Source organism: Polypterus senegalus, chromosome 6 (genome assembly GCF_016835505.1).
Source record: "Polypterus senegalus isolate Bchr_013 chromosome 6, ASM1683550v1, whole genome shotgun sequence".
NCBI lineage: Eukaryota > Metazoa > Chordata > Cladistia > Polypteriformes > Polypteridae > Polypterus > Polypterus senegalus.
Window position 1 is genome coordinate 144,045,953 of NC_053159.1, and position 27,693 is coordinate 144,073,645.

The window sequence follows — 27,693 nt, forward strand, 5'->3', positions numbered from 1 at the left end:
AATAAATCGGTATCACAAGCGAATTATATTTCTTAGCGTGATGAGAGAAGTCTCAAAATCAACCAGAATGTTCAAGCAAATTATAGAAAAAAACCCAATCTAAATCCATTAAGTAGTTCTCTCATGAAAAGTGGACAGACAGACAGACAGATAGACAAACGCTGGATTTTTATATATATATTGTAAAGAAAGCACACAGACACTGCGTTAAGGGTTGGGAATCTGTCCCCGTATAGTGTAGCTTGGTCAAGGTTATACACTGTACAGTGATATTTTAACTGCAGACATTTAGAAGCCACCTTCTGGTAGATGGATGGGCATATTTATGGAGGAAGGGATGGCAGAAAGGATGTCGGGAGGAACGGGGAATCCTGGGGTGATGGTGTCGTCATCAGGAAGGGATGGTACGCGACTGAGGAACATGGAAGTAGCCCGGCCGTCTGGATGGAAAGGTGGAGGTAAATTCATGCCACCGGGCTCTTTTGCGGTTCATCTTTCCTGTGAGAAAAAAGAGAGAGTTCTTAGTACACTGTTCCATTCCCCTGTCTTGTGGGTCCTTTGGCTGCCCTCTAATCGCTCGTGTGTGACAATATCTATATATATATATAGATGAAGTGCTAAACAATAAATATTTACACACATAAACACACAAGCCAAGTTAAACAAGCAATACAACAAAAATGTCTAGCTCAAGCTTTTCATTTTTCTTCATCATCATTTCTTGGTAGCTCCTAAACACCATCAGCTTCTGGGAGTTCAATTTAGTCTTTGAAATTCATCCACCCATCTGATGCTAAGCCTTGAACTAGTCACTCTAGAATTCCCTATCTCTTCTTTTATATTATTTTGGGGAATCCCCCTAGGTTGCTGGTTTTCATTTCAAGAAGTTTCATAATCAGTGAGTCATTTTTACTCTAAAGTTATATTAGTGTTTAATTTTTTCTGACTTTAGATTTACATTGATAAGAAATTTAGAAAGATACACTTTTTCAGTGATGGCTTTAAAAGCTCTAAAGGCTTACTATTCCCTTCTTTTTAATTTCAACTTTTGGTGGGGTTTTCTCCTAATGACTGTGACTTATAAAAAGGAGGAGCCCAAAATCTGCTGTGTGCCCGTCAGTAAGCATCACTTAAAAAGACAGAACATAAAAAGAGCAAAATCTTAAAAAGCAAGATAAGGTAAACTGATTTATTTCTAAGTAACACATAACTGCTGGCTACATTCCTATGGAAATGAAACAAACCCAGTTTGCTCTGCCAGCATCAGCACGAAAAAGGTAGAAGCCCGAAGATAACAGCAAGCTTAATTAAATTAATTCTTCACCCAAAAATGATTTTTTCTTAAATGGTGCTTACCCATGTAATTTGTACTAATATTTTTCTAACAGAATGGAGATAGTAAAGTTTCTGATAGAACAGGCGACTATGCTGACTGTTGCTGGTCAATGCCAAAAAAATGTCACATTGCCTGTGTTGCATAATCCCAATTTGAAGTCATCCAGCCGAATATTCATAATGTCCCAAACACATGTGTAAGTAATAAAACATCACTAATATACCACCTCTGGAAAACTCTTGTGAATGAAAATAGAACTCCCCCAGAAGTGAAAGGACATTTAAATTGTAGACTCACCTCCCATCATTACGTTTACATTTATATCCATTGGAGTAATATGGCAGTCTGAGAAACTGAATAAGTGAATTGACCATGGGAGGAATATTCTCGCTTTTCTTTAATGTTTTACCTTTTGGTTTACTCATCTCTTAGTGCACACTTTTTATTAATATCTCATGAAGAGCAATGCTTTCCAACAAATAAGCTGTTAGAGGGCTGGACTCTTGACCAATGAATGAGGCCAAAGGAGGCACGTGTTCAATATAAACATGTCAGCTTTATTTCTTATTAAATATCCTTAATGGCCCTGGTCCATGGCGTCTTTTAAGTTTTCAGTTGCCATTTTAATCGTTCAGAAGGCCTAATTGTGCCACAATTAAAATATTATGTCCCCTGTGCTGAACTTGTGTCCCATCTAGTGTGACTTACTGTTCAGGGCCTGATGCTGCCAGAATATCCTCTGTATGTAAAAAAAACATGTCACTAAAATGGGTGGTTGGATGAATATGTGGCATACCACCCCTTTTAATAGATAATACTAGTTTAATGTGATTGGCTAAGATTCATGTCTCACATTCACCTGTTTAATGATTGGTTTGTATGAGTAGGACAAGTACCGCTGCCTCATAGATCCTGTACTCTTGCTTTGAATTGTTGTATGTGGGGAGCTTGCACATATATTTTTTTCTCTGTGTTCTGATTTTCCACCCAAATCCCCAAAGATGTTCATGTTATGTCGATTGGTGATTCTAAACTTGTCCTACGTGGGTGTGATTTGGCCCTACAAAGAACTTGCATGACACCTAGAGCTGGCTCCTGTCCTCCTGCCAAGATAGCTGGTAGCCCCATTGACTCTGAAATGGATTAAGTGTATGATTGTTATGTGTAGTTGTATGCATGTTGATTTCTTTAAGTTCTTTTTGCTAAAGGTCTCTGCTAAATAAATAAATGAAACAACTGCAATGGTCTAGTGATTTGATGGAGCAGTGACTAGTGTTGTTACATCACATCTCCAGAGTCATCTTCAGTTTCAAAAGCTGGGCCAGGCACAGTGGACCACTTATCTGTGAGTGTTTCCGAGGTGCTACTCCACTGCGAAAGTCCTTGGTTTGTGAGTCTCGGGTAAACTCCTGGCATTAGACTGGGTCACAAATTTGGGGAAACTGAGGCTGCACTGACCCCAGATAAGCAGGGTGAGTGAGAAAGACAGTGGTATTAACATATAGGAAGTCAAGGGTATATAGTCATATGAAAAAGTTTGGGAACCCCTCTTAATTCTTTGAATTTTTGTTTATCATTGGCTGAGCTTTCAAAGTAGCAACTTCCTTTTAATATATGTCATGCCTTCTGGAAACAGTAGTATTTCAGCAGTGACATTAAGTTTAATGGATTAACAGAAAATATGCAATATGCATCATAACAAAATTAGACAGGTGTATAAATTTGGGCACCCCAACAGAGATATTACATCAATACTTAGTTGAGCCTCCTTTTCCAAATATAACAGCCTCTAGACACCTCCTATAGCCTTTAATGAGTGTCTGGATTCTGGATGGAGATATTTTTGACCATTCTTCCATACAAAATCTCTCCAGTTCAGTTCAATTTGATGGCTGTCGAGCATGGACAGTCTGCTTCAAATAATTCCATAGATTTTCGATGATATCAGGGGACTGTGATGGCCATTCCAGAACATTGTACTTCTCCCTCTGCATGAATGCCTTTGTAGATTTAACTGTGTTTTGGGTCATTGTCTTGTTGGAATATCCAACCCCTGTGTAACTTCAACTTTGTGACTGATGCTTGAACATTATCCTGAAGAATTTGTTGATATTGGGTTGAATTCATCTGACCCTTGACTTTAACAAGGGCCCCAGTACCTGGACTAGCCACACAGCCCCACAGCATGATGGAACCGCCACCAAATTTGACAGTAGGTAGCAGGTGTTTTTCTTGGAATGCGGTGTTCTTCTTCCGCCATGCAAAGCACTTTTTGTTATGACCAAATAACTCAATTTTTGTCTCATCAGTCCAAAGCACTTTGTTCCAAAATGAATCTGGCTTGTCTAAATGAGCATTTGCATACAACAAGCGACTCTGTTTGTGGCGTGAGTGCAGAAAGGGCTTCTTTCTCATCACCCTGCCATACAGATGTTATTTGTGCAAATTGCACTTAATTGTACAACGATGTACAGATACACCATCTGCAGCAAGATGTTCTTGCAGGTCTTTGGAGGTGATCTGTGGGTTGTTTGTGACCATTCTCACAATCCTGCTCATATGCCTCTCCCTTATTTTTCTTGGCCTGCCAGACCTGGGTTTAACAGCAACTGTGCCTGTGGCCTTCCATTTCCTGATTCCATTCTTACAGTTGAAACTGACAGTTTAAACCTCTGAGATAGCTTTTTGTAGCCTTCCCCTAAACCAGGATACTGAACAATCTTTGTTTTCAGATCTTTTGAGAGTTGTTTTGAGGATCCCATGCTGTCACTCTTCAGAGGAGAGTCAAAGAGAAGCACAACTTGCACTTGACCATCTTAAATACCTTTTCTCATGACTGGACACACCTGTCTATGAAGTTCAAAGCTTAACAAGCTAATCCAATCAATTGGGTGTTGCAAGTAATCAGTATTGAGCAGTTACATGCATTCAGAGCAGCAACATTACAAGGGGGACCAAAATTTTTGCACAGCCAGTTTTTCACATTTGATTTAATTTCATACAACTAAACACTGCTTCACTAAAAATCTTTGTTCTGAAAACACCCCAGTACTCAGATGTTCCTAGGAAATGAAAGACATACCACTAGTTATCTTTTTTGTTGAAAGTAGAGTAAATTATTATAGAGTATTAACTTTTTCTTATGATTGTATGGAGCCACATGAAAGAAGTCGAGAATAATAAAGGTAGTGGTGGTGTTGGGCAATGAAGGAGATGATGATTTAGAATGGCCAGCTACCACTAGTTTTTTCTTGAGTGCTAATTCTATTCTTCCGAGAAGTAATATTATTTCACTGACATTTTATTAATATGTTTGAAATGTTATTCTTTAAAGTATGTCAAATTATACGTTTTTCATCCATTTCCAAATAATAGATGTTTTTCAGTGAAAGTTCTGACCTGCATGCAATATCGGATTAGGAATGTCCTCAGGAGCGGAGTTTCTTTGTAACCCAAGACTGGCACGGTTTGTATATTTTTAAAGTGTTCTAAAACACTCGCAGTCATGTATTTAACATTTAAGAAATTTTAAGATAAGCGACTGGCAAAAACACCCAGGCACAGCGACTGGAAAGGCAGACTCGAATTCCAATTCTTTTTTATGCTGTAAGACTTCAGTCACAGGCTGCCTCACAGCCCTAGGATTCAGATCCCAGAATCAGCAGTGGGATTTGTATGTTCTCCTCCTGTCTGTCATTCCCCAGGTAGTCCAGCTTTCCTCTCACATCCTGCAGAAATAAGGCAGGTTAACCAATGACTTTAAATCAGCCGCATGTGCACGTGCAGTAGTGAGTTTTGTGATTGGTCCTTTTTGTTGGGCTGAAGCCCCCAAGTTCTTTGACACATCTACTCTAAAAAAACAAAAGACACAAATAACCAAAATCGGATTTCTCCTGTTAAACGGTAGAACATTTTTAAGTAAAGCAAAGTGGCTTTTACTTTCTAGAATGAAAATAGAGATGTGGATACGTCAATTATAGATTTTGCAGTAGGGTGTCATTATCAGTTTGCAAGTGTCATTTGCCAAGTGGCAAGGAACGAAAAGCATGAAAAAAATGTACAATATACATTTCTGATGTTCCACCTTAATGACGGAGCTTTATAACTGAGTTTTAAATAGTGTAAATAAGCACTTTTTGGGTACTGTATCTTCATGAAATACACTCTGTGAAAAAAAAGCTGCACACTTTACTGTATTTTAACTCATCTGTAAACCCACAGACTTAATAATGCTTTGGACACAAACTGGCATACAGAAAAGGCAAACAAACAAACAGAAGAAAAATCAAAGTTAATTGTGACTGGCTGGAACAAAACGCATAAATCGATAGCATGATGGCTCATCTGCTCGTCATTCAACCATTACCTGGGAGACGAACCCTCTCCTGCTGAGCTTGATTTTTTCATCCAGATTTTCAAGTCAGTCTTTGCCGCAGAAACAAGTTAAGCTAGCGACATCTGAGCATCTCTTTTTCATTATACCATTTGCCCTCAGTGTCTGCTTTGACTTCTCCCTGTCAAGTTGCTTTTCCCTTTATTTATTCACCTTTGGTGGTGTGAAATAAGTAGTTAACTTGCTACCACCAGCCCACCACCAAACTGAACATCCAAATAAGAAAAAAATAACAACCACTCTGACTAAACTTGCCATGACTGTATTTACTTGGGAGTCCCATTCAAAGTGCTTATATCTGATATAAAAGCAGCTCTCGATCAGAGTCGTGCAGGCAGTGCAATGTATGGGCTGTAGGACTGAACTTTAAACCAGAAGGTTGCAATATTCATTTTTTCTACCCATTCACTGGGTGACCCTAAGCAAGTCCTTCAGGCTGTCCTGTAAACAAAACCCTGATGTCAAACAAATATACAATGAAAATAATCTCTGCCATCTATCTGGCTGCAGGCAGAGATCAGCATTGTGGTTAGCACTGACGTCTTAGGGCAGCAGAGTTTGAGATTATAATCATCACCTATACTGTTTGTAGTTTACACCTTCTCCTTGTGGCTGCTTGAACTTTCTCCAGTAATCTGTTTCTTTACTAACAACCCAAAGACATGCAAATTGGCTAAGAGTGAGTATGCACTGTGAAGGACTGCTATCTCCTCCAAAGCTGCTTTCTGTAGCCCAAGTAGATGCCTTCTCCTTGTTACTCTGTGTAGGAGAAATGGGACAAGACCCTCTGAAGTGATGGGGTCTCCCCGAGATCACTGTTCATTAGGGACAATGAAAACTAATAATGAAAGTAAATGAACAAGACAAGAAACAAAACTAATCAAAACACTGGCTGTGGTTCAGTCCCATTGGTAGTACTTCTGCGGGCTATCCTGGTTCCAATAGTTTTGGGTCCCCAAAAGAACACTTACTTCCGGCTGTCACTGTGTTTATATAAGCCCAACACCAGAAAAGGTAGGACCTCCAGAGGTGACATCATGTGTCTTTGTAGGAATTCTCCTTCACCTTCGACCTGGACGAAGAGCAGTTAGTATATGTGCATTTACATAAACTTGTTGTGTCATCTTGTGCTGAGCCCCCAACACACACCCCTTTAACTGAAAGATTTAGACAAAAATTAGAAGTTCGGCCATCTAACCATCCATTTAGTGAACCTGCTTATTTGAATGTTAGGGTTGCAGGGCTTTGGAGCCTATTTAGAAGCATCAAGCTCAAAGATAGCAACCAAACCTGCATAGGGTGCTGGCTCATTGCAGTGGACAACAAAAACACACATTAGCCATCACTTCGACCAAGCCAGTTTAAAAAAGATGATAACCATGCCATATAATCAGAAGTATTCATATTCAAATCCAATTTGAATCTAAAATATCTTTACAGGCATAACAATGGTTTTTGTTTTTTCAAAGAATCTTATATATAAACGTTTACGCATGGAAATGTGTGCATCTGTCTGGCCCGAAAGTGAGAGGTGGAATCGGGGTAAGGGCTGAGGATAAAAAAACTGAAGTGAGCAGGTTGGTAAAACGAAACATCCCAAAAAAGACAAAGTCACTTAGCCGCTAATACACAAGCGATGCGAGCACGTCAGCAACACAAAACCTCCTAGGAGAGAGAGAGATGTCCAGAGTAGTTCCTTTCAATTACCTGACATCTCTACATCTCAGTTTTTTTTTTCTGACAATTTCAATAGTTTCTAGGACCCTGGGCTTTTTACGGCACAGGTTTACACAGCTAGTTAGATAATAATATCATACAGGGTATATAAGAAAAAAATCCATCCATTTTCTAACCTGCTGAATCCGAATACAGGGTCACGGGGGTCTGCTGGAGCCAATCCCAGCCAACACAGGGCACAAGGCAGGAACCAATCCTGGGCAGGATGCCAACCCACTGCAGGACACACACAAACTAGGGCCAATTTAGAATCGCCAATCCACCTAACCTGCATGTCTTTGGGATCGTGGGAGGAAACCGGAGCGCCTGGAGGAAACCCACGCAGACACGGGGAGAACATGCAAACTCCACGCAGGGAGGACGCGGGAAGCGAACCCAGGTCTCCTAACTGTGAGGCAGCAGCGCTACCACTGCACCACTGTGCCGCCTAAGAAAAAAATAAATACCATATATACTCACGTAAAAGTCAGGTCTTGAAATCCGAAAAATTAACCATAAAATCAGACCGCAACTTATACCCCCGATCAAGAATGCAACACTTAATTTTTTGTTTTTACACCTTCTTGCCTCCTCCAATCTCACACCACTTTCTCAGATGCAACAAATTTTGTTGCAGCAGCACAGTTACCAATTTCTTTCGCTACTTCTACGACATTTAATTTAAAACTAGCTTCATATTTTCTTCTGCTCGAACGCTCTGTTGTAGATAAGGGATGCTCTTACGATAAAGGTGTATAAGGGTGTGAAATACAAAAAACACAAACATTGCTTTGGAATAGTTTCGGTATTACTGTGTGGTCATGTGGGCACAATACATACTTTGTACAAAAAAAAGGCAGTGTGCTCCGTGGTTACTCTCTCAGGAGGGTGTTAGCATATCATAATCTCTTGGACCAATAGCGTGAGTGTTCTGCATTCGCCTTATATGACCAACATTATAAAATACCAGAAATTATACGGTAAACTCAAGTCCCAACTTATCTGTGGGAGAACTTATCTGTGAGTATATACGGTATGTAAGTGTAGAGGTGGTACTGTGATGTAGTGGTTACGGCTGCTGCCTCTCAGATCGACCACCCTACATTATATTCCCACCACAGGTCATTTAGACTTTCTTACCCTGATTTTATGGATTTTCTTCTTGGTTTTTCCACCCACATTCCAAAACATGCAGGTTAGGTTGCCTGGTTATTCTAACTTCTACTGTATGTTTGGGCTCTGTAATGGACTGGCATGGTTGGTTCCTGCCTTGACACAGATACTGCCAAGAAAGACTTTGTGCCCCATCAACCCTGCAGCGGACAAAGTAGATATAGAAAGGTTAAATTACATTGTATTAATTTCCTCTGGCTAAGCATGCAGATATTTGGCCGCTGTCTCAATCCTGTAGTATGATGGTCATAGGGTGGCACAGCAGCTCAGTGATCAGTGCTTCTGCCTCTAGTCTCTAGAAGATTGAGTTTGCATGTTCTTCATGCATGCATGGGTTTTCCTACCACACACACACAAATACACACATTTTAAATAAATTCTCCCCATATGAGGGAATGTTGGTTTCTGTGTGACTGTGCTCAGTACTGAACTGCCACCCATTGTCAATATTTTACTTCTGCCTTCCACGTAAAGTTCACCACAACCCTGGATTTGAATCAGAAGGCCAGATAGATGGATGCTTTAATGATAGCGTAGATAGTGACTCCATGTTTTTGAAGGTTAATGAGAATCCCAAATGCCAAATCTGATCAAATCCTTGTGCAAATTATTATGCAGGCTGAGAGGGGTTCCCAAACTTTTTTCATATAACTGTATGAGCATGAATTTTGACAAAAGCCTATCTGACATTTTCCTCTGGAAGATGAGTGCTGCACAAACAATACAATACAATACAATACAGTTTATTTTTGTATAGCCCAAAATCACACAGGAAGTGCCGCAATGGGCTTTAACAGGCGCTGCCTTTTGACAGCCCCCCAGCCTTGACTCTCTGAGAAAACAAGGAAAAACTCCCAATAAAAACCTTGTAGGGAAAAATGGAAGAAACCTCGGGAAAGGCAGTTCAAAGAGAGACCCCTTTCCAGGTAGGTTGGGCGTGCAGTGGGTGTCAAAAGTAGGGGGTCAATACAATACAATACACAGAACAGAACAATTCCTTAATACAGCATAATAATAAAAATTTTAGAAGTACGGTTTAACAGTAGACGATGTGACATAATTAGGTTTGGATATTTTTAGAGTCCTGGAGACCTCATCCATCTAGCTGCCTCCCCATTTGGCCATGCCACGGCTGAAACGTTGCTCCGATGAAAGGACCCCTCTTTCCCATGATTCCTGTGATCCTCCATCAGGGATGACTTTACCATAGGCAGGCAAACAACTTGGCAGGTGGGGCACAAACCTATATAAAGTTTTGAGCACTCTACCAAAGACGTTTTGTACATAGATGCCATATTAGTATGTGGGCTCAATCAGGCTGGGTGCTTCCAAAAGTCTGAAAAGTATGCCGAGCACTGGCCACCATTGAAGAGTTTGAGGAGGAACTCCTATAGTTTAGGGCTACCGTATTTCAAATTCTCATTGTCAATGTTGTCAGCACAGTAGGGATTTGGGATTTTCTGTGTTTTTGCAGTTTTGATTTGGCCCAACATTGTTTACTACCTCCTCACAGTTTCCCAAATGTGTCTCCGGTTCCTAGACATGGTCATTGATTGTCTGTGTTTAATTTGCACATTCATTCCATGCCTGACTGGTAAATCTGGTTTTGTCCCAAATGTGCAGACATAATAGGCTGATTGATTTGCAGACATGAATGATTGATTGATGTGAGTGTGCTCTGTGAGAGCTTCCACTCTCTTCTGTTGGGATAGACTGTAACAATTTTCAATCCTGTAATAAAGTGGCATCAGAAGATGGAAGTATGACTTGGTCAGTATTCTAACCAAGACCTTAGGAGCTGTGCCAATCCTGTTATCTTGCATTTTAAAACCAACATAACTCATGTTTTTCTTCATGCAGAGAGAGACATAAAAACATGGAATAAATTGCCAAGTTGTGTGGTAGAGAGTAGAACTTTAGGGACCTTCAAAACTTGACTTGATGTTTGGAGAAATTAATTGGAAAGGATTTTTGAGTTCGTTGGGATGAGCAGCCTGTTCTCGCCAAAAAACGTCTAATGTTCTAACATTCTGTCTATAAGGTTATATGATGCTGAAACCTATCCAAAAAACAATGAGGGTGGTGGAAGATGGGGGGGGGGTTTCTGTAAGGCACAGTGCAATTCCAATACACACCAAAGCATACGCATAGGATGTGGGGCGCAACCCAAGTACTGGGAGAAAAATTTACACCGGAAAAGAGGAATGGTTTGAATATTTTTGTTTTGCTAGCCATATGAGGTGGATTGGTGCGAACATTTTACTCTTCATGATGTCAACCCTCTTCAGCTTATCCAGGCTTGTGATCAGCACTGATGAGTCAGTGAGACTTGGGTATTGAAATCTGAACACCTGAGCAAGTTGAGAGAACCGAGATAAGTATGATAAAATGGATGTGCGACGAGACACAGAAAGATAGACTGAGAAATGTATATTGACACAGCAGAGTGAATGCTGAACCTATGAGCGTTGTCTTGCTGAGGCACAGCCTCAGATGGTATGGGCAGGTGATGCAAAAGGATAATGATGACTGAGTAAAGTGAAGTCTTAGTCTATCAGTGGGTAGGTGAGGAGCATAAAGGTAGGCCGAAGAAACATTGGATTGATAAGATGAGAAGAGCTATGAAGAAAATGCAGCTTACAGATGCTGATATGCATGATAGAAGTAGATGGAGATGAGGAATTTGGGGTAAAAAGGCCAACCCAGGATATCCTGGAAATTAAAGTGAACTGATGAAAGGAGCAGAGACTTAAAATGGTATTCACACAAAGTCGCACAGCAGCCCTTATGTAGCGTTCCACATCTTTTAATTACTAAATAATGTAGGAAGCATGCGCTGCAGAGTTCCCAGAAAGAATTCTTGTCACTGGCATCTGCATTCTGCTTGATTCTGATTTTTCAGCTATGCCTCCTTGTTTGTCCGTGAGTGAGGATTTTGTGAATCGACTGTTATAATTAAGACATAGCTTTATGTTGTTGGGCTCTCCGTGTTTCTCCCTACAGTTGCTTTCTTGCTGTTTTGCAGTTCTTGCCATCTCGTTCACTCATTCGCTCGCTTGCTCTCTCTCTCTCTCTCTCTCTGTCTGTGCCTCTCTGGGTTTCCTGAAAGAGCATATAATTAATCAATCTTAATTTCCCTGGATTAGTTAATACTGGCCTATCCACTCTTTTCCACTTACATGGGCATTACACAGATTTAGATTAGGGATATGTTTATGTTGACAGCAAAAGCTGGATTAGTTCATTTACAGTAGGAAACTGGCTGATTGAGACAGCGACTAATATTTGTGTCAGATGGAGAGTGGAGGATTCTTGTGAGACAAAAGGCCGGGCCGCTCAGCCACCTAACTTTTGCTCCGACTGCTTTAGTGACGCGCATTGTGCCGCACAGTCGACAACTACCAAAGAATCTGAACAGACAAAACATAGCAGAGGTGACATGGGAGGAAAAAGGAGGGAGGGGGATGGGAGGCTGAATGGGAATGATACAGGGCAACAGATGACTAGTATTATCCAAGCAACCTGCTGTTAGCTTATATACCTCCTCCTTGCTCTCTTTCATATGTTTGATAAGTTGCCCTGTGCAAGGGGCCTTCAGTGGCAATAAAACAAGGTTATAATGATGGCAAATGTAGGGTTTAAGGCATAGAATAAAACACTAACTCCAAAATACCACTGCAGGGGGAGTTACCTTTGCACAAGGTCTCATTTTACTCAACTGGCTTCAAATCAGCATTTTCAGTGGACAATAGGCTCAGCAGTGGCCTCATGATTGCTTCTTTTCAAATGGTAATGGGCATCCCAACTCCTCTGCCAGGTTTTTTTCTTACCAGAGGACAAATTACAGTTTACAAGGCACAGCGAAATAAAAAAAAAAAAAAAATCTGAGCTGAATATTTTTTTTTTTTTTTTATTCGACAAACTGACATGTAAATTACCCTTTAAGTGCTCCACTCTAGGGCTCTGATCATCTCCTAATTGTCGCAGTCAATTGTAGCCAACAGTCTCTTCAATCCGAAGCGCTTTGACAACAAGCGTAGGGATCAAAGCAGAATCAGCTCCCTTCAATTTCTTTCTGTTTAGGGTACTACAAAAAAAGACTGAAAGCAAGAGGTGGAAGGGCACTGCTGTAGAGGAATATTGAGTGTGGAAAATTATTACAATAGTAATTTGTTTCATATCTTTAATGGTGTATATTAATCTCAACTCTTTTATTGCATATTATAAGGAAAAGAGCACAAACAGCTGTAGTGCTAAATGGGATCGTAAGCACTTAAAAGCTTGTTGCCATGTTGACACACTTTTCTGCTTCTTGACAGGGAGCATCATGATTTGGATTGTGTCTCTCTCAGCCTCAAATTGCTTTATGATATTTCTTTTCTTTTCACAAGAACCTTCCTTTTTTCAGATCATTCCCCCCACCCAATATTCACTACCCATGGAAGCTTTTAAAAAATTGTTTTAGTTAAATATAGCCAATGCACCCTTCTTCACAATTTCAGTTCTTGTATTATGCATTAAGAAAAAATAAAAAAAATAAAATGTCTGTGTATGGCTTATGTTAGCCGCTGCAAGGGGAAAAGAGAGAATGAGAAATTAGCCTCACACTTCGCACTCTAAATAGTAAACGGCCACTCATGTCACTCCTTGTGACTTCTAAAACCTCGTTCATAAAGTCAATATTGTGGCAACTAAAAAACAAGTTGTTTTGTTGAGGCGCCAATAAGAAAGAACAAATTACTCTTTTAACCAAGAGCAAAAAATCTGCATTTATTTTGGTTACAGAAGGAAGATAACAAGTCTTTAATTATAGTTCTGAAAGCATTTTAACTTTCAATTAACAGAATGAGGCAAAAGCTCTTTCACAGCCCAAATAGTTTGTTCAAACGTACCAGTTGATCTTAGTTTGCATAGAGCCAAATTGAAAACATCTAGAATCACTTATGGTCAGTGTGCTTGTTGTTGCCAGATCACACATAAGACACTTAACGACTATTATTATGGAAGCTACTTCCCCTGACCTCAGCGTCTGGTCTGGCAGAAAAATACTCTTACTGAACGAATTTGGTTCTTTGGATTCAGATGGGATGATTTGTGTAGGTGTCCAACTGGGTATTCCCAGCATGCAAACTTTTAACTATAAAAATATACATTGAAGATAAAGCCCTTGGAATCAGTCAAAGCTATTATTATTTAATTATCAGCTTGTTGGTTAGCACAGAGCGTTAATCAAAGCCCGCTCTCTATAATTGCTTAGCATTCTAATTGTTCTATTAATTTGGGTTAAAAGGGAGGTAAATATATTTTTTTAAATGAAAGATTCACTTTTTTTTTTACATTTTAGTAAAGAATGTCTGAATTATTTCATTTCAAATTACATTGCAATCTGTAATGAAAATATTAGTACAACTTCTTTTTTTCCATGATAAAAATAACTTTCATCTCCGTGTTTCACACAAGTACATGCTGGCTTAGATGCATTTAAAGCTCTCTAAGTAACTTTTCGTTTAAAATATATGGACTCCCTAGACACCCAGCTGTTGCTTCAATAACGAAAACAAGTACATCTGTGCTGCATCTTCAAATCATCAGAGGTCAATGACAAACAGATTAAGATCAGATTTGTATGGGGCTATGTTAAAAAAATGAAAAAATATCAATTAAAAATTTACTTTACATAGACAACAATGGAGTTAAACAGGATTTATTTATTCATAAAACATCCAAAAAAAAAAAAAGGTTTGATTAAAACTGACACAGAAACAAATTATTTGTATTCATATCCATTTATAAAGGACATGAAAAACTCCCAATCTCCACCTCAAGCCTGAACTGCATTAAGTGGGTCTGAGGCTGAGCATCTCATGTTATGTGCTGTTAGGAGCAGAATATCATTTTTCAATAAATTGTTTCATTCAGGAATAGATAGATAGATAGATAGATAGATAGAAAGGTACTATAAAATAGATAGATGTTAATAGAATAGATAGATAGACAGATAGAGGCACTATATATAATAGATAGATAGATAGATAAGAAAGGCACTATATAAAATAGATGGATAGATAGAGGCACTGTATAAAATAGATAGACAGATGTGAAAGGCACTATATAAAATAGATGGATAGATAGAGGCACTGTACAAAATAGATAGATAGAAGCGAAAGGCACTATATAAAATAGATAGATAGATAGATAGATAGATAGATAGATAGATAGATAGATAGATAGATAGATAGATAGATAGATAGATAGATAGACAAAATGGGTTATTTTCTAAAGTACCGCTTTACAAGAAGAATTCAATATTAGAAGAATGTTTATAAGCAGTTCTCGCATGTGCGCCCATTACTTTCTTGTGCAGATTTAGTTTTAAAATGTTCCACAAACTAATTTGATTTACTGTCAGAATGATGCTAAGACTCAAGTGCTGTCATTAATGGTGCTATGTTAGGTTGCATTAAATTTAGAACAGATACTTCAAGAAGCATTGCTTGATCAACACAATACCCTTACTCGTTTTGATGAATTATTTGACGAAGTACTTGAAAAGTAATTTTTAAATTTCTACTTAAATATATAATTGTTAAGAAAAATAGTTTATGTGCAAAAATGAGTCAATAACTTCAAATTACTTTCTTACTTTAGTCTTAAAAATTGGAATTCTGTTCCACTAAAAGTATCAGATGTATAATGCTGATTTCTAAAATGATGCACATGAGAAATCTTTTCATATTCAATCAGTATTTTTCTATGGCACATACAATTCTTTTTCCTTCTTTTCCTTAGATCGTATTACCTCATCGAACCAGAAATCAATGGGTCTAACCCAAGCCCAGGTTACAATGTACCTCTCCATATATTATCTTTAGTAGTGGAAAGCTATTTATATTGTAATGCACAACTGGGTTTAAGGCTCCTATTCCAACCAGAGGTGTGCTGATCTGCTAGTTCTGTTTCTCTACTACTGCTAGATACTTTCCTTCCCTTCTTGTATTTGTCACACACACAAAATGACTTGAAACACTACATGGATAAAAAAGTGTGGCTAAAGGGTCTCCCTCTGTTTTCATAACTAATAAATTCCTAGTAATTGCCATCAGAAAGACAAGTTCAGAGTCTGAATATTTAGGATATTCTGAATACATATCACTATATAGATAGATAGATAGATAGATAGATAGATAGATAGATAGATAGATAGATAGATAGATAGATAGATAGATAGATAGATAGATAGATAGATAATCAGGATCTCAGAAACATTCCTTTTTTCACAGAACTAAACCAATATTTTATTTAGAAAGGTCCTATTTGCTTGTGAGTTAATCTGATTTACCCCAATGCGTTGATTGCTATTACAAGAACAGTCAATTGATCACGATGGCCTCACTCCCATGAAGATTCTTTTCTGATGCTTTAAAACTTTCCCTACTGAAGACTTTTTACAATACTGTTTCTAAATACATATATTAAATGACTTTAAAAAAAAAAATATTTATAGTAAGTAGATGTGTTATAACACTAGTTACTTTTAAGGTTATATTGTTTCTTGTTTTAAAATAAAATCCCAATACAAAAATTGTAAGCCTAGTTTCTAAGGGTTAACGTACTGATTTAAATCATGATGCTCTGTCCTAGAATGTAGCTTTACATATAACAGCAGACATTAAAGGGCAGATATGCAAATGTGTGTAGAGATTAGAGATAAAACAATTATTCAAATGTTTGATTAATAATTCATCATAGAATATGTCAATTATTAATTCTGTAGAGCAATGAGTCGTATTTCTTAAGTGAAAGTTTTCTATATTTTTTTCCAGACCTTACCTTGTAGCTATTGCAGATGGAAACAAAACTTATGTCACTGTCAAACCTTAATTGAAGATCTGTTATGTTTCTTCCCTTCTGGGCATGCTTCACAGAACTAGAGCATCAAAAAACAAAAATGCCCGTTTTCAGAGTCCCAAACATCTCCTCCAAATCTGGTACTTTCTGAACGTCTCGAGATCTGAACCCTTTGCACAAGGAGGAATCCGTGGCGGAATACGAAATCCTTGATGTAGCCTTTCCAGCAGTCAGGGGTAATGAGTGTGTTTTTGTTTTAAGCTTGAACAGAGCTTTATATTTTTATGAAGCTGCAGCCGGTTTCTTAAATTCAAAACCATGTGTATTTTTTTTTTTCTTGTTAAGTAATTCAAAGAGAATAAACACAGATGAGCAGAATATTACTAGAATTTGATCCTTTCTGCCAGGTAACATACTGATAAATTCATGTACAATAGTGATACTTTCTCTTACATTCTGGCAGATTATATATCGATTGAGACTTTACACATAAGTATTTTGTGATATTACCAATGTAAAATGATTAGGTTTTGTACAGGTATAGTGATGCACAAATACAATGAGCATATAATACACAAGATGATGTTCTACTTATTTTATTTCTATTTTTAAAACATCCTACATAGTATTTCACAAACTAATCTAACAAATAAGACTACATGACACATACAGAATAAAAAGGGCTCATAAAATTGCATATTAGCTGAACATAGCACAGCATCCCCAGAACTCTCCAGAAATGTAGCGAAATGTGGAGCTTTAATTCATATGAATTTAAAAAGTTAAGAAGCTATACTGCATGTGCTACAGGTCAGGTAACAGATTGTAAAGCAAATTAATTCAAACACACTATTTAAACCTTTGAATTCGCCGGGAACTAAATGTATCAGTGTGATATTCTGCTACTTGAAACTGTTAAAACTTTCTTTAAGTACTTGTATTATGGAAAATTATTTTAAAAAATTTCTTTCCCCTATTAACTTTTATGTTTTCTAAAAAAGTATCATATTCTCATGTCTATACATTACCTAAGAAAAGTTCATAATGATGACTCAGAATGGGACGAGCAATGCACATATTAATAAAGTGTAATCCAGCATAAAAATGGATGAGAGAACATGCTTTATTTGATACAACATATACAAATAGAATATATTTGTTTTAGCAGGTGTATAAAAATGGATGAAAGGATGACAGCTAACAAAGCCGGAGTCTGTCATTTAAGTCTGGTAGAAATGGTCAAATTCCTATGCAATACATTTTTTAAAGCAATGCAGATAGAAAGCGACTAACACTAAAGTTCAGATTTCGACTGTGTGAAAAAATATAGTAACCCTGAATATGGAAATATGATCAAATAAAAATATTGTTACACCTATAGGTTGGAATGGGGAAGTAAAGCTCCTGTAAAAAAAAATGCATTTCAGTTCCAGTTTAAAGAATCAGGCTCATACACCCACCCACACTCTCAGATTTTAATTAATTTACTTATAGGTGTTACACATTACAACAAAAACAATTTAATAATAATAATAGTAATAATAATAATAATAATAAATTCACTTTCTAACCCATTCCAAAATGAATTAACGGTTGCAAAGCCAACTATATCAAAAGATAATACTACGATTTTTTCACAGCTTTTTTTTTTTTCTTGTTTTTTTTTTTTAACAAGAGTTTGGTATTCACGCCATTTTTCTCTTCGCACTGACGGATCAACTTTCGGAGATGACTTTCTTAAAACCCGCTCCCCTCCCCAGCCTTGCCGACTAATGAGATGTGTTAGTAGATTTAAAAGTAACGGGCCCTGCTGACAATTACATTATCTGTCTACCTGATAGACCGACACGGACGCTGATATCTTAGAAAAGAGACACAGAGATAAGCCCCCAAACTTGTATTTATCTTACAGCTTGCATTTACAAATCAAAAATATGTCACATCAATTTGCATGTAAATCGAATTAACCCTTTAAATATTGCATGAATATAGATAAGTAAGTCAATATGTAATCATTATAAAAATTACACCTCAAATATATATATATATATATACATTTACACAACACGCTTAACAGTGCATGTTTTGGTGTACAGGTACACCGATCTGTCAAACTTTGTATAACAAAATAAACACGTTTTGTTTTAAGTTTATAGTGCATTTTCTAAAAGTAACTTTCCGCAGTTAAAACGTTACATGACCTTTCCGAGAACGTTGCCGCCGACCATTTGGTGCCTAACACGAACTTCAAATGACAGCAGTAACGATCTACCTCTTATCAGTCACGTCTCTCCAGGCTTCCGTTTAAAGGTAAGCATTTCTTCACACACGACAGCAGCCACACCCAAAGATGCTGACTTCGTGCATTTAAGTCTGCAGCTACGCCGTTGTCACTAGGTTGATAAAACTGAAAGGCATTTTAAGTTCTTCAATGAAAGATAACAAAAAAAGGGAAACAAAACGAAAGCAACCATTGCGACACCCACCAGTTTTTTAAAACACCCGTCAAAGAAAGTGAATTGAGAAAACAGAGTGCGATTCGACTCGATCTGCTAGCAGCTCTCTCTTTTCCAATACATCATGCCAGTTACAAAGACTTCGCATGCCAGTACAGTAATTGGACGGGATTACCTGTAGTGGGAAACAAAGCATCAAACACACAATTAAGAAAAACGCAACTCGTCCCAAATTTCACAGGGCAATACAGAAAGGTTACATTTTCATGCCTTTCTGGAAATGCACATAAAACGCAAAGCTGGACTTCTAAAAGATGATGACAACACTAGCGCAATACAGTTTTCGGGCACCGAGAACACGTGCGCTCCACGAATATTTAAGTTAGTTTCCACTGGAAATAAAATGCAATAAAAAGAGAAAATACAAAAATCACACAAAAATCGCAAGGTTTTAAACTTGTAAATTAAATTAGGCGGCGAATTGGTTAAGAAATATTAGACATTAAATATCTCCCCAGAGACCCGGGCTCGGAATTGGTTAATAATCTGCAGCCTTTAGTAAATCGCTGAATTCCAGATGTTGAACATCTTTGCTTTGCTTGCTTCTCAAACCGGATTGGCTTTGAACAAAGGCATCAAATAGCCCAGCCCCCTGATTGATGATTTAATTACCCATACAGTATATAGCTGCGTAAAGATAGGAGTGGGGGGACTATTTTATTTACACGACCAATCGCTTCGTTCCAAAGGTGGAGCTTCTTTCTCTCTTTCCTTCTTTTTTATTTCTTCTATCACTTTGGTTTTGCAGAAACTGGAAATGACTTTGAACACAGAATAAATAAATAAAAAAAAAAAAATCAATGAACATAACAACCACACCCTCAAACTCAATAAACCGCATCCTTGGCTCAAGTAATGGGCTACAAATATTTGCCAGTTTCTGTTTTTAGTAACGATACCATTTGAAAACTGTAACTAATCTCTCTCTCTCGCGCGCGCGCTCCTCCGATCCATTTAAGTAAACGTTTAACTCTTTGAGCTCCAGTTCTGATCCAAATATAAACGTGGGGTTCGGAGCAATCCGGGGCTCGGAGGGTGTCAATTACCTGCGTAAGTTCACAGTATTAAAGACATGTGCATTTTTTACCGATTCGTTTCAGATTTTACAAAGGCATAAGCTAGTCAAAATAACTTTATTTCTGAAAATCAATAAGACGTATAAATGTCATTTAAACTTTTCAAAGTTATCTTCTTTAACGAACGCAAGACCCCTTCTTTGAAACGTGTAAATGCTGGTTTGTAAACCGGAGCTGCAGTCATATCAAAATGCTAAGCCCGAAGTTCAGATACTGCTCACTTTTCTGCGGCACTGTAACAAGATATTTCAGCTTTCTGTTTGTTGATCCTAAGGTTTCTGAGGGTCAGATAACTGCTGCTACAATATAATTTCCGTTAGATTCCCTTTGTCGTGATGGTTTGTGGAAGCAGGGGTTGGAAAGGGAGGGGGCGCTGGGTGGAAGTAGTGTGTGTGTGTGCGTGTGTGTGTGTGGCGAGGAGGGGTCGGTGGCGGTGGCAGTGGCGGCGGCGGCGGCGGCGGTGGTGATGGTGTGTGTGTGTGTCTGGGGGTCCAAGTTTTTCTTCAAATATTATTCTTTCGTGGATTGATTGCAAGGTAATCCGGCTCAACTCATTTTCTTCCAGATCATTAAAAAAGAGAGAGAGAACTTGATCACGTTTTCCAGAAGATGCTCACGTTTGGTGCTCCTCAATTATCCCTCCCCGTGAAGATAGGTGGCGTGTGTTTCAGGGTCTCTCTCCTCTGTATTACAGAAAAGAAAAAAGAAAAAAATGTCATTAGAAGAGGCGTAACACGTCAGTCCGTCCCCAGGTTTGTGTTTCCTGGAGTGGCTGAAAGAGATCAGTCCTAACCTGCCCGGCAGGAATAACGGTCCTTCTTCCAACTCTTTCCAAGGTTTATTATCATTCTGAAAGGATCTCCGTTTTAAAGAAACAATTCCTCACGCTTCATTCTTTTTTTTTCTTCTTCAGTCGAACTCTTTCAAAAGGCACAGACAAAATTGCAGGTAGGTGCGAATTTTCACCCTTGTTCTCTTTATACGGTTTGCGTTATATGTAGCAGGTTTGCTTGGGAGCGGAATACTGATATTTTTGTGAATTTTCACTTTTGTGTCTGTGAGTTTGCATGCCTACTTTCCCCCGCAACTCTGCTTACCTGTCCCCACAGGTAACAAAATATATAGTATTTAATACTCCAGCGAATAATTATGATAACAATAATATTAACAAAAACAACAAAAGAGTACATTATGCAACAAAATACAAAGCTAATTAAGCACAAATAAAATTATATTGTCATATATTACGTGCCTGTTCATTACTGAGTTATCGTGTCCGTATCAATTAATAAAATATACTTTTTTTTTACACGTCATTCTGTGCATTATGTCCCCATTGTTTAAATACTTTAGCTGGCTGCCTTATGCATATTTTAATGTGATATTTCACCATTAAAATTAGAGGTAAACACGTGAAACAGTTTAACTCGCTGTCTTTCTGTGTTTGCTGGATCATCTAACCAATACAGAAGTGAAAGTGATGACCAAGGTTTTGGGGGAAAACACAAAATTTCAAGAATAAAAAAAACATGTAGAGTGGCATTCTTAAATCAAGAGCGGCGTGCATAATTATATTTGCATGAAATAATACATTAGAGTTATGCATTATTTAGTCTCAAAACACAACATATCAATGAAAAATTCAAACGTGTATCATTGAATCAATTTGTCTTTGATGCCTTTGCTCTGATTTTATTTTTATTATTGTTAATTTAAAACATTGAAAACTTTGGATACATGTGCTTGGGGCGATGTGGCAAGAAGTAAGAAGTTTTTTTTTTGGCTACCGGTTTTCCATTCCATGGCAAAGTTACACAAAGTGGACTTATATTTAGATAAATGTGCATTCATTGAAATTAGTTTAGCAAATCTACGAAGAGATCAAGGATACATGCACATAAATTGTTTATTAATGCAAAACCATGCATAAGCACATACATCATCCTCAATCGCAGTCGACCGTCACCGTTATTCCAATGCCAGATATAAGACAAAAAAACCCCACTTTCTTCTTAACTGTTCCAATTTCGGGCCAAATTAATAAGTTTTAGCGAGCGGTGCGCTGCTGCTGCTGCTGGTGTCTGTGTGTGCGTCTACGTGTGTGAGTGAGTGCGAGAGTGAGTGTGCTTGCGCGGGGGGGCCGAGGGGGGTACTATGTGCTGAAAAAGGGTTAAGTTTCAATGTTTTACAGTTTACATCTGTTACATCTTTTTTACTGCCATGTGTTTGTGCTAATCCCTGTGCCAGAACCTCCCGAAAACTGATGTCGCCCCCACCACCTCCTTTTTCGTCGTATTAGACCCTCTTGTCATGTGTACATATTACAATAAAACTGGCCAAAAGCCGTAATTCTCCGTTTAACTCTGTTTTGGTTCTGTAATACGACTGGTAAAATTAGCGTCAACCTAAATACATTTGGTAACACGTGAATGCACATATTTCTCAATTAGATGGTTAAAGATGGGGTTGCAAAATTGCCAAAGTAGTGTCACACAAGAGTTTCCTTATTCATTTCTAAAGCTCCAGTACAGTGAAGAGACGTTATTTACTTGCATTTTCGACCTTTAAGATGCCGAAACTATAAATTCCCATATGAAGTCACGAGTTTCGTTTGCTCTTTAGATTTCCTCTGTAACGGGCAATGTCGATTCAGCTTGCGCTCGGTATTATATGTAAACAAAAAAGTTATGTTATCAATGCACAGATTGTAGGAAGATACCAAAAAGAAAAAAAAAAAAACAACGCCTTGCATTTAAGTAACATACTGTAAAACACAGTACATTCCCCCATAGGCAATGATCGTGAATTATGAGTCATATCGAAGGTGTAATTCTCTCTCTCTCCCTCTATCTCTCTCTCTCTCCCGCTCGAGTCTGTTCTCTACTTATTTTCAAACTGATCACAGTTTCAAGAAAAGACCAATTAAAAAGAGAGAGAGAGATAATGGTGGGAGCGAGAGAGAGAGAGAGAGAGAGAGGGGGGGAGAGAGAGAGAGAGAGAAGGAGAGAGAGAGCGAGAGAGAGATGCGCATCCGTTTTATTAATTTCTGTCAGTGTTCCTTTTTCTTTTCTTTTTTAAAAGTGTTTATTAATTTTTATTGTGTGTTAAATTTGGCGCCCTGTATTTAAATGGGATCTCCCAGTGCCCACATTGTTGCTGTGTGTTTGGTTGTTAGATATTGAGTCTGCGTGCTGCTGATTCAGGGAGTCGAGTCCATGCGAACTGCCATCTGATCCACTCTTATCAATGAAGCAGCAGATCATGGCGGATGGCCCCAGGTGTAAGAGGCGAAAACAAGCCAACCCAAGAAGAAAAAACGGTAAGGAGAAACACATACCGACAATAAAATGTGTCTTTGTGAGTGTGTGCGTGCCTGTGTGCGTCTGCTATTTGTGAAGGAAACATCCCTTGAGCGAGCAGGACGTGCGCTCCGGCTCAGGGGTATCGCCTGTTGTATTCTCCTGTAACGTTTTCAATGAGAGTTGAAGACTGGGTGACTGGTAAAAGAAAAAAAAGTGTCTTTTGGTGTTCGCTATTACCGGTGTCATTTGGGGGAAGTGGTGAGAAACGGTGCGGGGGACTCGAAAGAAACTTAGCCGAAGTTTTAAATTGTCAAGAGTTTAGAAGGAAACTAACGGAGCGATGTGATAAAGCAGGAGGGGAAAAGAGAGAGAGCGAGTAGAGAGAGAGAGAGAGAGAGGGAGGGAGAGGGAGAGAGAGAGGGAGTGAGAGAGGAGAGCAAAGTTTCAGGCAAAGGCTTGAAGGCATAACGGGTTTTGTCTATAGACGGTCTCCATTTAAAAAGTGGGAAAAAGAACAACAACAAAAACATGCAAACACGACACTTGTCAGACTGGTTGGTCTCGCCATTACATTAGTAGGTTGTGTTCGAATACCTGTGGATCTTTCTCTGTATGCCTCAAACGTGCTTGTAATATTCTGCTATTGCCTATCGATATGTGTTTGTTCATAGTGGGCCTGGTTTTCTGCTTATTGGTTTCGTTTTGATGTTGGCGACTTGTTGTCGATATGCTTGTCATCATCATGAATTAAGCCTGTTCTTGTCGTACTTTGTAACGTTTTGTGCTATACATGCTGAGTAACGACGTCGGTGTTTGGTTTTTAAACTTGCAAATAGTACCCAGATGGATAAGTAAGTAGACAGATAGATAGATAGACAGAGGGACAGACTGATAGGTAGGGTCGCCCTGTTTACTGAAACGTTGCTTTACTGCCTATAAAGTAAACATTGTGCTGATTTTACGGTGCTCTCACAGAATTCGCTAAAATGAGGATATGCCTCTTTTTGTTTTGTTTTTTTTTCACTTTAGGCCGACAATTCCATTTAGTTTCCGAGTTTTAAAAGCAGGACGTGTTTCATTTTCTTTCTTCCTGCCTCCTTTCTTCATTTCACTTCTTCTGGTTGGTGTTAGCGTGGTGGACTTGCACGGCTGTATGGGGGAGTGACAGAGGAATTTCAGAAGGAAACATTTTGTTTCTACCCATTTGCTTCTCCCTTATGTGTCATTGTTTACAATTCACATTTGCACCACTTCGTGTTTAACTCTCGGGTTATATCGATAACATATAATTTTACACTCTTTCTGTAGCTGGGTTCCGTTCACTTTTTGGGGGTGACAATAAAAGTGGTGTAGCAGGGTTAACATTAGTAAGATCTCGTCTTGTGTGCTAATATGCCTAAAGTATATATTAAAAAAAGGCAGGAAACCAACATGCCATATTTCCCATCTTCCTCTTTTCTTTATTAAAAGCTGAGTATCGATCTTCTAAAATCAATTGTCAGTAGTTGAGGGTCTGTTCTGCTTACAAGTAGGCAGCACTTTTCTACCGAATAGCAAACAAAAGCACCGACTAAAGTAGGCTTTATCCTTTATTCTCTGAAATGATCACATTCTTTTTGGATAAAAAATAAGCCATAAATATGCGTGATACTTGGAGTGCTTTAAGTAATAAATATATCCATTGCAATCAAAAACAATAACACTTGATCTGCCTGTAATCGAAACACTGCGCGTTTGTTTAAAGTATATAGCAGACCTGAGAGCATTTCTTTTTATTTTTATTAAAATTATTAAGATGATCATTATGTACATGCAGTGTTTTTTCGAAGTGGGGCACTTATAAAACTGAGAACTAAGTGACCACTGGGTATTGTACAGTAGGTGTAGCGTTCAGCCAGGGAGCTGTACAGTGTAAACGTACAATTTTTATAATTATTATAACACGCGCCGACATGCGTTATAAACATGTGTGCACACGCACAAACATATACATGAGAATTGTGTATAAAATATCAGTGAATACACAAGTAAATATATAATACACAAATGGCTAAACTTTTCAAAATATAAGTTCTTACTGTATATATTTTAGCCTTCACCTACTTAGTTGTCAATCACGCATGGTCGCGTAAGAAAGCTGGGGTATATTTTGATTTAATGGACTTCGGATTCTCTTTCTTTTCCCCCTCCTGTATACAGGGATAAAGAAACAGGTACACTTTTTCATTTTCGCTCTTGTCATGCGATGTATCCAATAGCATTTCCTTTGGGAATGGCCTGGATTTATCTGAGCAAAGTGGATTTTTCTTCTCCCCTGGATTCATGGAAAAGATGTCAGGACTGAGCTTGTGTCTCTGCTGATAACACTAAATATGAAGATGCTTATCGGAGGGATACAGAAATTCCTTGAATTGAAAGAGAATTAAAAAAAAAAAAAGTGTAACAGAGAAAGACGATGAAGAAGGGACACAGCAAACAAATATAAGATGACACATACTGCACACTGCGAAAAACATAATCCTCGTGATTTTTCATTAGACTTTATAAGTGAAAAGGGGAAACAGGCCGCTTGTCATGGAAAGACAACGGTAACGAGTTTAAGGTGGCGTAGAATTTAGGCAAAAAGTAGTAGGGGCCGGCTGCGGCCCACGCGACCCTGAATAGGATTATTCGGGTTCGAGAATATGTTATGTAAACGTCTTTTACCGAAACGGGGAAAAAGAAAAAGCCTTTTGGCTAGTCTTAGAAATTCTCAAAGGCATTTTCAGCTGTGCGGTTTTCCAATTTGTAAGGGTGAGCTGCGCTGGATTTACTGTTTGCCAGCTTCAAAGAGTTAAGTCAGATGATCGAGACCCGCCTGACTCTGTAACTTTGTAACACTTTCACTGAAAAGCGCAAATAGATCCTCTGTTTGGCAAAGCGCACACATGGGCGTGCGTGTGTTTGAGGGTCACACCTATAACAGCACCGCACAAGGTGTGCTTGAGCCTGGGCCGGGGGACAGAGGTGCTCTTTGGATCCCACCGTTTCTTGGGATGCTTGCCAGAACTGTACATTTCACCTAATCTCTTACCCGGTGATTAGGTTGATCGTTAAAAAATATTAAACACTTATGAGAGGGTTGCTTATTTTTGTGTGTGTCCGCATCGCTTTCCAAGTTTAAACATACAGGCCAACTTGTTTATTTATGTGCTCTGCAAATTTCCTGCTTGTTTTGATACAGTAGTGTGGATTTAAGCGTGTCTACTTCACTCGCTATTTTGTCGATCAGTGAATGACATTAGTATTGACCCCCCACCCTCAACAAAAAGAAGCAGAGCGTCTTCCTCCTTGTCTTGCTCACAAGTTAACTCTTTCCAGGCAGACTGTGAAGTGAGAAGCTCTCAAGATAGTTTGGCCACTGATTCCAGAATGACACTATGCAGAATAAAATAATGTGCTCTCCAGATAGCTGCAGTGACCTTTTTTTTTACAGTATATGTTCACAAACATGACAAAAAAGGACAGTCCAATCAATCCTATTACTACATATCCTAGTTATCTATCATGCACACGGTTGTTTTTCCTGCAGTTGAGGCCAGTCCCTCAGCCCTTTCCAGGTGCTACAGTCAACATCCAGCTGTGGACTGCCTTGGCTTGGCTTGCCTGTTTATAAGAAAAGCATTTGAAAGGGCCTCTGCATATTTACAGCTTTTAGGGGTCGATTAGCGGAGTTTGGTTTATTTATTATTATGCTTATTCTCTTAGGTATTCAGCACTCGGTGTGGAGAAAACTTTTCTTTAATTTTGACCATTTCTCGAAACACATTTCCCTGCCTTCTCATCACAATTAGCAGATTGCTGTTATGGCAGATCCTGATTGTTTGTATGCATGCATATTTTAAATATTGATTAATTCAAGCAGCATTGTACAATCAGTATGTAATTAGTACGTGCGGCCTAAACGTTTCTGTGGATGCAGCGTTTTGTTTTTTTAAGATGATAGCCGTGTAGAACAAGGAACCCGCACATAGACCGATATTTTTGTAAGCTTGTTGGTTAAGTTTCTTATAAGTGTTCCAACAATTTGGATTTTTTTTTTTTAGATTTCCTGTAACAGAAAGAGCTATTCATTGTTAATCAACAGAATGTCATTCAATGATAGATGTTCCCACTAGGATATATTGATTATATAATTTAAGGTAAAACCTGCTTTTATCACTCAAAGAACTTCATAGAATGCTTTGAATGTGATTATAAACAGCCAGCACTCATGCTAAAGGTAAAAAAAAAAAAAATGAGTCTATGTGGTCTTTTTTTTTATAGCAGCATCTCTTTCACTGAGTCCACACAA

General features: G+C 38.4%; 1 protein-coding gene and 1 long non-coding RNA gene across 5 annotated transcripts in view; one reads left to right on the forward strand and one right to left on the reverse strand.

Moving 5' to 3' along the window:
* Positions 1 to 207: 207 nt before the first annotated feature.
* LOC120531707 lies at positions 208 to 16,715 on the reverse strand. The gene is made up of 2 exons (XR_005634141.1): positions 16,449 to 16,715; positions 208 to 498 (listed from the first exon to the last, which is right to left on the reverse strand). It is a non-coding gene; the product is annotated as an uncharacterized LOC120531707 (long non-coding RNA).
* Positions 16,716 to 20,668: 3,953 nt separating this feature from the next.
* The window catches only part of LOC120531705 (zinc finger E-box-binding homeobox 2-like), a 110,029-nt gene continuing 103,004 nt past the window's right edge, over positions 20,669 to 27,693 (forward strand). For all 4 annotated transcript variants that reach the window (XM_039757363.1, XM_039757365.1, XM_039757364.1 and 1 more), the window contains exons 1-2: positions 20,669 to 21,006; positions 23,234 to 23,377. In XM_039757363.1, coding sequence (XP_039613297.1) covers positions 23,327 to 23,377 — 51 coding nt within the window. In that variant the 5' untranslated portion in view covers positions 20,669 to 21,006; positions 23,234 to 23,326. The remainder of the gene's footprint in view (positions 21,007 to 23,233; positions 23,378 to 27,693) is intronic.